This window comes from Squalius cephalus, assembly GCF_949319135.1.
Source record: "Squalius cephalus genome assembly, chromosome: 24".
In the NCBI taxonomy this organism is placed as follows: Eukaryota; Metazoa; Chordata; class Actinopteri; order Cypriniformes; family Leuciscidae; genus Squalius; species Squalius cephalus.
The window spans coordinates 18,643,975-18,655,378 of NC_137145.1; the positions used below are offsets into that span (position 1 = coordinate 18,643,975).

At 35.0% G+C, this 11,404-nt stretch overlaps 2 protein-coding genes across 3 annotated transcripts; both read right to left on the bottom strand.

Moving 5' to 3' along the window:
• Positions 1–41: 41 nt before the first annotated feature.
• r3hcc1 (R3H domain and coiled-coil containing 1) lies at positions 42–5,497 on the bottom strand. 2 transcript variants are annotated; one of them, XM_079861665.1, is made up of 8 exons: positions 5,381–5,497; positions 4,842–5,012; positions 3,802–3,939; positions 3,284–3,725; positions 1,926–2,098; positions 1,773–1,843; positions 1,578–1,673; positions 42–792 (listed from the first exon to the last, which is right to left on the bottom strand). In XM_079861665.1, the coding sequence occupies exons 4-8, from the start codon at positions 3,653–3,655 to the stop codon at positions 692–694; spliced, it is 813 nt and encodes a 270-aa protein (XP_079717791.1). In that variant the 5' UTR covers positions 3,656–3,725; positions 3,802–3,939; positions 4,842–5,012; positions 5,381–5,497; the 3' UTR covers positions 42–691. The 2 variants fall into 2 exon arrangements, with proteins under 2 accessions (XP_079717791.1, XP_079717790.1); XM_079861664.1 differs by having other exon boundaries at positions 5,391–5,483.
• A 904-nt stretch (positions 5,498–6,401) lies between these two features.
• On the bottom strand, positions 6,402–10,441 carry golga7 (golgin A7). The gene is made up of 6 exons (XM_079861855.1): positions 10,367–10,441; positions 9,394–9,516; positions 8,392–8,544; positions 8,201–8,302; positions 7,396–7,452; positions 6,402–7,297 (listed from the first exon to the last, which is right to left on the bottom strand). The coding sequence occupies exons 1-5, from the start codon at positions 10,373–10,375 to the stop codon at positions 7,408–7,410; spliced, it is 432 nt and encodes a 143-aa protein (XP_079717981.1). The 5' UTR covers positions 10,376–10,441; the 3' UTR covers positions 6,402–7,297; positions 7,396–7,407.
• Between the last annotated feature and the right edge of the window lie 963 nt (positions 10,442–11,404).

The window sequence follows — 11,404 nt, forward strand, 5'->3', positions numbered from 1 at the left end:
GTGCTAAAATATGTGGAAACAATTAAAGACTTGACACCAATCAAAAACCGCAACAACAAACATTTAATCAATATGTAAAAAACAGGTTGAAGTATCAAATGATTTTAAAACATCATAATGCAGAAATAATTTTCAACTTTGACAAACAAGACAAATATAATAACTGTAGAAACAAAATAACATGTACAAACAGAATTATTGATACACAGCATGAATTTCTAATGATAACTTGTCTGTTTGGATGTTATTTAATCATTAGATTCAATATTTCCAGGAAATCCAATCAAAACACACTGATAATTATCCTCTGCCACATTCAACTCACCCTAAACAGCAACAGCATTTCACTACTTGCTTCAAAATGCGCAAAAGAGCCTATTGGTAATTAAAACACGATTTAAACGGGGGGGGAAAAATAATATATTTGTTAAGCCTGGACTTGATGCTAAAAGATGCCAGACTTGTTAGTATGGAGAAACAGAGCAAGAGAAAGCAAACAAGGCTGTTTCCTGCTAAAAAAAAGAAAAAAAAAAAACGTAATTTGGGGAAAAACACTCAGGAAAATAATCAAATGATCATTGAACTATTTCCCTAAAATAGTAGAGAACTCAAAAAAATAAATAAACAAAACTGGAAACTTGGGAGACAACATATTTCATGTGTTTTCATGGGCTGCTAAAAGAAAGCGGGGTCATTTCTTCAAGCTTCTGCTCAACCCCAGCGCTCTGGTCACCATCCTGCGAGCCACCTCTGTGTCCGTGCGGGGCCTTTCCTTCACCGGCTGAACGAACTCTAAGGGGACACAACATCATCATACTTGATAGTAATATACTCATTTTAATCATGCTCATTATGCAGATCAGTGTCATGATGTTTGTATCTATTCACTTAAAAATACATACACGTTCAAAAAAAGCACAAGTGACATCTTTTATGATGAGCTTATTTTTTTATTTCCCAATTAAAATTCATACAGGGTTTTTTGTACCATGAAATGTCAGTCTGATGCAACTCACTTAAAAAAAGAAAATTCCAAAAAATTGCAGTTCTTTTGAACTTTCTATTCATCAGAAAATCCTGAAAAAAATGTATCATGGTTTTCCCAAAATGATTATGCTGTATTCAACATTGATAATAATCGAAAACGTTTCTTGAGCTGCAAATCGTCATATTAACCTGATTTCTGAAGGATCATGTGACACTGAAGACTCGAGAAATTATGCTGAAAATTCAGCTTTGACATCACGGGAATAAATTACATTTTAACAAACTGTATATTAAAATAGAAAAATAAAAATGAAAACAGTAATATTTCAAACATTACTGTTGATTTGTATTTTTGATTAAATAAATACTTGGTCTTGGTGAGCATAAGAGACTTTCAAAACAATTTAACAAATCATCCCGACCCCAAACTTTTGAACAATTTTGTGTTTCACCACTTAAAATGAAAATTTCTTGAAAAAGGCACAAAGATTTTTAGTTTTTTTTTCTTGATCATGGACACACTAATGTCTTCTAATATAAAAATCACCATATTTCTGAAAGCCGTTTATTCGGTGGCTTAGCTTTCATACCTGCTCGTCTGGCTGCTTTCCACTTCGCTTTCTGGCTCCCCTCTTGCAGCATGCGGGTCTTCAGTATCGGATGCTTAAGAGAGAGTGCCTGTGTGGCTGAAAAGAACCAAAAATGTGTCACTCAAACATAACAATATAAAGGATGATAATTCTTGCCACATGAATGGAAAAAAATACTGCCGAATGAAACAATACCTGCCGACTGACTTGAAAATATACCGAGAGCATGAGTGTTATCCACCCACTTGATCTTCATCCCTCCTTCACTGGAAACAGAAGTAGACCAGTGTCACATTTATGGATTTGTATTATTATTATTTCTCTCACATTATAAGGGTGACATATCACCTATAATCAGCAAAGGCATCAAGAAGGTCGTCCGTTTTAAAAAAGGCAGGGAAGTTGTAGATCTCAATGACGTGGCCGAACTCCTCTGGATCAAGCCAGATGTTTGTATAGGCGGGGAAATCATTGCAGGTGTTCAGTATGGTGATGTCCTCGTATTTGAGTTTGGCTTTGATCTGACCAAGACAGAATGAATGACAAAATGTGTGAAAACAAACAGAATAAAGATGATGGTAATTACGGAAGGAGATGCATTGGGTCTTTATACAAATAACAAACCTCAAAGGGCCTGTTTACACCTGGTCACGTCATGTGTTGTTACTGATCGGATAGTTATCTGATTTGTTAAAACGGTTCCATTTACACTTTGCCACATAAATGGGTCTCCGGAAAACGAATATAAATCCAATCTTCAATTCCCGCACTAAGTTCACGTCAATGTAAGAAACAGATATGAGCTGGATTTCACACCGCAATGAGAGAAAGCTGCATCATATCTGTTCGCAATGCGTGTTGCAGTAGTGCTGTCATAACTGGCTAATGGGAGCTCTATAACACTCTCACATGATTAAATATAGATTTTTTTTATTATTATTTTGGGAAAAGTAATGTTTATATACAGTACCGGTCAAAAGTTTGTTCAAATGGTTTGAAAAAAGTATTTTATGCTCATTAAGCCTGCATTTATTTGATAAAAAAATACAGAAAAAAAAATGTAATATTGTGAAATATTATTACAATTTATAAAATAATGGTTTTCTATTTGAATATACTTTAAAATCTTATTTATGTGATGCAAAGCTGAATTATCATCAGCCAGTATTCAGTGACACATGATCCTTCAGAAATCATTCTAATATGCATTCTAATTATCAATGTTGGAAACAGTTGTGCTGCTTAATGTTTTTTTTTTTATAACCTGGATTCAGGATTCTTTGATGAATTAAAGACGAACAGAATTTGTTTAAAATATAAATCTTTTCTAACAATATACACTACCGTTCAAAAGTTTGGGGTCAGTCATTCTTTTATTTTTTGTTTGTTTGAAAGAAATGTATACTTTTCTTCAGCAAGGATGTGTTAAATTGATAAAAACTGATAATAAAGATTTACATTTTTAAGAAAAGATTTCTATTTTGAACTTTTTAACTCGTTTACACTTGCCCAGTTTGAAGTGGTTTGATGGATATACAGTAGGGCCGATTTACACCTGATCGCATTAACATTAGAATGGGGCTAACAAATTCATGCAAGTACGCACATGTTGTGAATTAGGTGGACGTTTTTCATGAGAATTTGTGCATTTAAATATGAATAATCCAAGCAAGTATTAGTGTACGAAACCCATTAAGTTACAATACCTCAGAGAGCAAACTTTCATCAAAGTGCTGTAGCTGGAGTGTCGCATCAGTGTGAAGGCCTGTGTTTTTGGCACAATATTCATCTGCTTGGTCATCTAATGTTAAAGACGCTAAGAAAGACACAGTCTGGTCCCAGGCTGGAGGCCACGGGGAAGGCCCGGACCTTGAAAGCTGCACAAACTGCTGATCGGCCAGTGATTGGTCAGTGCTGTCCACCTCTGTCTCCTGATTGGATGCAAGAGCTTCTTTAGCAACGCCAGAGCTAGAATCCTCAGATGATTCCTCCAGATTCACCTTATGTCTCCTAGCGACTGGAACATAAATTGCCTTTTCTGGCCGTCTGGCTCTTCTTCTGTTGCATTCGTCCTCCATTTCCCTGCCTCGACCGCGTGCTCGTTCATTGAAACTGCTATCCGTATACCTAAGATCCTCTTCCGGCAATCTGTCAGATGCACCACAATGATGAGACACCAAACCTCTGTGAGCACGTCACGTGACATTAGGTCTGGCAGCTTTACCTGAGGTCGGAATAGCACACTACGACTCTGCGGGCGCAGCCCTCACCCACAGAAAAGGTGCTGAGGTCAGGGAGATTGCCAGTGGTTTGGTGAATCAGGAAGCGAAGTCGGCTCGGGATAGGCGGGAACAGTAGAACACTACAATTGGGAAACATTAAAAGACAACAATATGGCAGATGTCTGTCTATCTATCTATCTATCTGATAGATAGATAGATAGATAGATAAAGACAGACAGACAGATAGATAAGATAGATAGATATACAAAGTACTCTAATCATTAAAACGATGATAAAATGTGTAGCCCATTAACATGCAATGCTATGTAGAAAGTCAATCATCTTAAACAGCCACACAAACTAAGACTGATGGGAAAAAAAGGGAGACATGCAACAACATAAATTAGAAGGCTTATTAAAATACTCATGACCACCCTTACAAGAATTAATAACATTTTATTTTAGTAACATGTTGTAGTTACTTTTCATAGAAAAAACTAGGCGTATAGCTTGTACATTGGCCTAAAAGCATGCTAATGAGGAGGGATTAATGGTCTTATCTGTTAACAAATGCCACAATTACAAGAATTATTAATAATTATAATAATAATAATTAATAATAGGGCAAGTACACATCTAGAGCTTAAAAGTATGGACCTTCATGAATTATGGACCAAGCTAGCTAGTAAATCAAGCTAGTTAATTTATGTGCTAAATGAGTTCTGTTCTAAAGACGATTGATATTAAGAAACACCTGGCTTTCTGGCATACAAAAAAAACTACATAAATCATTAAGTTCCTGGTGAAAGGAAAACAATATCTGTATAAGCATTTTCAATAGAAGAAAATGTTAAGTTTGAAGTAAAAGTAAAAAGAAAAACTGTAGTAATCAACTTGTGCACGTGTGGGTTATAGGCAAGCTATCGCAATAATAAAACATTTCCTCACAAGGGAAAATGTCCCAGGACCCTGCTAAAACGACCAGCTTTCCTAATAATGTTGGTGAATATCATTCCCTTCTTCAGATGTGTGATGAAGTTACCTTTTCAGCTCATTTTTCTGCTGGAATGCGTCCAGCTCCTCACGGACTGTATGGATAAACGCAGTCTCTTGTTTGGGGAGGAAACAGCCACTGACGCAAGGAAGAGCCAGGGTGCTGGAGGACGATCTCTATCCACAGAGACTAGATGCTTTCAGTCCAGATTTCATTACACTTAAGAAAAAAGAAACATATTAAAGAGCGGATCAGTAACGTACAAGTCAAACATCATGTCACGGTATACGGTCGCTTGTCAAACTAAAGAGATAATGAATACACCTACAACTGTAACTTACAAACCAAACCTAAAATTAAGGCACTTTAAACGTTATTTTATTGCTGCTGGCTCAAGTATATGTCAAATACAAAAAAACCCTAAATGTATTAGGAAAAGAGAATGATATAAAACCTCTGCTCGTAAATCTAACCGCGAAATTAAACTCATTTAAACATTAGCAACTAGCTTAGCACACCAATCTCATTCAATAACATTATACACGTTTCAAGACGATACTGACTAATAACAAATAAAAGTATGCCACCCTTTAAGACCTTTAAACACTATTAAATCCCAGTTAAAAACGACATCTCAGGACAGCCGCAAAAGTACCACCGCTGAATTTAACTGACACCTCTGACGTCATTACGATTTTCGGTGTGAAGGCTAATCGTCCCCTCTAGCGGCCAGGGGTGCAAACACAATGGAGTTACTTTTTAAGTTACTATCTCTTTTAAATGAAATATTGCAGTATTATTTTAGATGATTTATTAAGTTCAATCGCCCTCGTAATCTTTAAAGAATATAATATCTTCCCTGATGACGTGTTTACTGGCGTGAGGGCAGGGCAACCTTTCACTCACATAAGATCGACCAATAGCAAATCACAACCATCCTATCAATTCTACATGGACAAAATCAAGTCCCGCTTAAGACTTTTCATGTTTTTTTATTTATTTTTTTAAACTGAGAACATTATATAAACAAAGAAGAATCTACACTCACAGTAAAGAACAAATAAACAAGAAAAAAAAAAGGTACAAAACAGGGGTATATAACTAATCAGAATAGATCACATATCAAAGGAAGAGATTAAAAGACTTACATATTTCAGTTGTTTTTAAAGCCTTCTTGTTACATGAAATTTAGATAATTTAGCAGTTTTTCCCCCCAACATTATAATTGCAAAGCAATAAAAAAAATAATTTGAAGAAAACAATGTGGAATAAAGTTCCAGACAGAGGTTGGCTTTTTGAGAAAGTGTTTGACCTAATTAATTTTAAGAGTATTATTAAATGTACAAAAATCTAACATCGAGACCACAATTCACATAAGTATGTAAAACAACAGATTTCTTGATATAATGTATTTCCCATATGAAACTAAAAAACATTGTCAATATTTATGATAACGTTATCGAACATAGAGTTACTTCTTGTTCGAGAAGCAGTTTCACTCGGATATACGTCACAATAGAGAAGCCTTACGTTATGCTAACTAACATGGAATGTACCTCTGAATATAAATTAAATACAACTAAAAAGAAATATTTGCAGACAATGGAATTTGTTCAAGAAAACACTTTATTGTACGATACACAGTTTAAATAAGTGTCAAAAGATTTTCAAAAAAGACTATGATACAACACTGATAAAAAGATTTACGCAAGAAACAGTTAGAGCTGACAGCAGTCTGAAATACAAGCTGGATATGCAATATTAAATGCAAACCATGCCTTTTAAGGATTTTATGGTATTGGTATTTGTGTTTAATAAGGATTATATTGCAGACCCAAATAAAAGTACAGTAGTTCATTGGTAAATATAGTAAAATGTAGTGTTACAAAAGAAAAAAGATTTCATAGAGGGGAATGGAACAATGTTATAAAGTAACTAAACTGATTATTACTTCAAATCATTAAATACAACAAATTGTAAATATCAGTCTCAAATTTTCATGTACACATAACCAAAGTTTTAACAAGCACTTATTTGATCAGACTTCTCAAACATTTTTTTTTACTGTGAGAATGCAAAGTCATAAACGATCCTAATAATCAAGATGCAACTGTATTAAGACAGAACATTGTGCACTTAATCTATACTTCCCATTCAAGACAAGTATATACAGAAAGCAAGAGACAGGGACATAATGCAGAGAAATCAAATGCTGCAATAAAAATAAAAAAATGACATGGCACAACAGATTTAAAATAACTCAGATTAAGTAACACATTGGAAAGCTGCTAACTGAGGGAAAGCTGAAATGGAGAGTTTAAGATACATTATATAAGCAGTCTCTCCCTCTGTCAAAAAAACAAACAAACAAAAAATATTAATGAATCAATGGTCAGAAAATAAAGGTATACTATCTACATTTAAAGCAATAGAGTTGTGATATCAAGAGATGGAGAAGCAGGTTCTGAGTCCAGCAGGCCAATAATCACGTTCCAAACATGATCCTGCAAGAAGAAATATAACATTGCATTATTTCAAGATTAACCAATGCATTTCCCCCCAAAAATGGGATATCATATAGCAGAGTCCAAAAAGGACTTACCTTTGGTGTGTTTTATCTTGAACCAATACTTCTATCCTCAAAAATAGTGATCTCCACCTTTAAAAACTCAAGTTGAGGAAATACAGTGCTGTAAAACTCATTTCCTGCGATACAGGCATGGACGTTGACTGATCACCTACAAGAAAATCTATGAAATATTCAGTTTTAGCAGCCAAAGACGTATGACTAAACTAAGCTTTTCCATGTCAAATACGATTTGTATCAAACTTGAGCATGGGGGGGGGGGGAAAGCTTCGAGCAAGACATCTTTATCTGATTAACACTACTGTTCAAAAGTTTGGGGTCAGTACGATTTTTTTGAAAAGTCTCATGCTCACCATTTATTTGATCAAAAATACAATAAAAACAGGAAAATTGTGAAATATTATTAATGTTTAAAATAACTGTTTTCTCTTAATATTTTTTTTTCAGTAACCATCGCCACATGATCCTTCAGAAATCATTCTAATATGCTGATTTGCTGCTCAAGACACATTTTTTATTATCAATGTTGAAAACAGTTCATATTTTAGTGGAAACTGTGATAATTCTTATCAAGATTCCTTGATAAATAGAAAGCTCAATAGAACAGTGTTTATTTGAAATAGAAATCTTTTTCAACATTATAAAAGTCTTTGCAGTCACTTTTAATCAAACTAATGCATCCTTGCTAAATAAAAGCATAAATTTCTTACTGACCCCAAAATTTGAATGGTAGAGCAAGTTCCTAAGTCACCAGAATTCAATGACAATCCCACCAGGGGACAGAAAGACCTGCATGATGTTTCGATGTAGGAAAGGATACAACCCTGAGTCCCCTCTCTATGGGGTCAGTCAGGAGAAGCCCAAGGGGAGCAAAGATCTTCTCATTCTGCTCCTGGATGTACTTGGCGATCTTTTTCAGCACCTGAACGAATTAACATATTGTTGATTGTCAATAACATATCGACAAAGTCATATCGATGATATCTACAGCCTACAACTCTATCAACTGACTTTCTCATAGTGGGTCTCCATGCAGAGGAAGATTGTGTAAGCAGTGAGGCACGCCAGACAGCCCTCCAGATATGACCTGCCGCCCAGCTTCTCCGCCTCGGCATAGAGATTATTCAGGGTCTGCATGGTCTCCTCAAACTGCTGCTTGTCAATCTGAGACAACAAAACAATTATCAGCATTCACATTCTGTGAGAGGTGTGAACTAGAAGTACAATCACAGACGAACATTCAAATCTGCATTGAGAGAGCAGTTGTCATGTATAGTTAGGGAACAGTCTTTTCAACCACACGGTCTCATTTCTGTCTTACAATAACTCATATTATCACAGAAGTACTGGGATAAAAGTTTAAAGTTTGGATATAAACACTGATGTCTACGGTAGTGATCAAAATAGAGTAATTCACCCTTTGAAAGCAACTTTGATGCAACTTGATTACACCAGTAGGTGGCGACAAGTGACTTGTCAGTAGTTATGTTTCCATCCATCCATTTTTTTTATGTGCATTTTGGGATATCGCATAATATTAAATAATAAAAAAACGCTGGAGGGAAAGGGCAAGATACGCATAAATTCTGAAAAATGTGCATAAAACAATTATGCACTCAATGGAGGTGGGTACATTTTTTATCCGATAAGACGACATGCTCATAAACTATGATGCAAACCTAATTACCGAATAAATCCCTCGATGTACAACAACAACAAATATTCACATGACTTTGCCTCAGCAGTGGATGTGATTGGATAACTGGACTAATTTCATTACACAGCATGTTGATTTGGTCTTTTAAAATCATGTAGACTCACAAGGAGACGGTCTACATTAGTATTACACTACCCATCGGCAAAGCTCAAAAACAACTAATTTGAAGATTGGAGATAGTGGATTACAGCTGTCAGAATCAATCTGCCAATGCTTTGGATGTATTTGATATCATGATCTGTAAACACAGATTAATGGTAAATGGTTCCTTGTGTTTGCTATGGATCTCTACACACCCTGCTCTCCAGCTCTGCCGGGAACTTGGTCTGAAACTTGCAGATAGTGCCGGAAGTGTAGTCTCTCTGAACGAAAACCTTGGAGGCGACGGCTGCTTGCCGCAGGTCCTGCAAGCTGTGCGTCTGGAGAGAAAACAAGAGAGTGGGTATTGTTAAAGACGCACAATTTTGGCAGCCAAAGCTGAAAACTAAACTTACATTTCCCATGACAAAAGAATATGATTTCTATTTTATTTGTAAATATAGGTCAACTTTTTTTCACCCTAGCAAGACATCTTTATCTTTAACATACACTACACTACCATTTAAACGTTTTTGAAAGAAGTCTCTTATGCTCATCTGCGTTTAATTGATCAAAAATACAGTAAAACAATAGTATTGTTTAGTATTATTACAATTTCAGTTTCCTATTTGAATATATTGAAAAATGTCATTTATTCCTGTGATGACAAAGCTGAACTTTTTTAGCATCATTCCTCCAGTGGCACATGATCCTTCAGAAATCATTCTAATTTGATGATTTGGTGCTAAAATAACATTTATTATTATTATCAAATTAATGAGCAATTAAAAACAGGAACTCATATCCATATAGATCGAAACCACACACACAACGCCCTCATAGTAACGTTACCATCTTCAAATATGTACAAATAACACGAATGAAATCTGATGACAACACGAAGCTCGCTAGAAACATGACACATGGTTTTATATTTATACGTGTATAGTGACAGTGAAACTGAGGATTTGAATTTTACGAAAGTTAATGATCGACGTATATAACGTTAATTATCTTTGACGACCACTAGAGAAGCACTAACGTATCAAATAATGACGGTTTACAAAGACACGTATGTATTATCCGATTAGTAGGATAATAAAACATTTATTATAACGTGTTATTTCAGACGTTAATCCTTGTTAGTGGACAAGAGGAAATTGTAATAAAATGTTGTTTTTATTCACATACCTCCGCCATGGTAGCTGGTGCTGCTGCTCCTCTTCCTGTTACTCAACCTCCTGTCCTCCTCAAAATACAGTCCGGTAGGAACCTTTTGCTTTATTCATCAGTTCTGCTTCTGCTGCCACAACAATTCCAAACTAATGTGGAGTTCCCCAAAAGTTTTTTTTTCCCAATAAAAATATGATTAGCTCGTGTACCAAAAGTAACGCATTTTTGTTTAAATAACACGTCTAAACGTTTGAAATTCAAAATAAATGCCATCACCAGCCCACCGCCATTTTATATGAAATGTTTTCATTCAAATGGGTCCACATAAAGGCGCCTAGGAAACATTTGTGATTCAAATAAAATTGTAATCAAACAGAACGATATAGAATATAGAACACCTTAGTTAGCTTTTATTCTATAATTTCTAAGACTGAAGTGATTTCTGACAGTATTGTTAAAAATAAGTATAGGCCTAACCTATGAAGGACCAGGAGTGCCACTTAAAAATGAAATGAAGAATCAATGTATCAATTTAATAATTCAAACATAACGTATATAAATAAATCACTTTTAAATGGACAAATTAATAGACATTTTTAAAGTTGTTTATTTGATTCGTGTTTTTAAATGTATTTTAATAAAACCATAAAACAACAAATTTAAAATAGTTTATTTAATTCATGTTTTTAAACGTAGATTAATAAAACAATAAAAAGTACATTTATAAATCATTTTAAATGCACATGTTAAATCGCTTTTTTTAAAAGCATGTGGCAAACCTTTTCTCTCTCTATTTGCCAGATGCTTTTCTTTGTCGTTTTGCCAAATGCTTTTATTTATCCATTTGTCAATCGAGTTAAAAAAAAATGCCATTGGACAGTACAACACGTGGGAGCAACCAATCAACTTTCACCTCAATTTGAAGCGCTAAATCGTCTCTCCCACTTGTAAATGTAACACGCACTGTCATTGGACAGTTAGAGAAACTATACGTCATTACGGCGGGAGTTTGAAGACGGGTTCGAGCGACGCAAAAATGTCCGGTGAATCTGAACG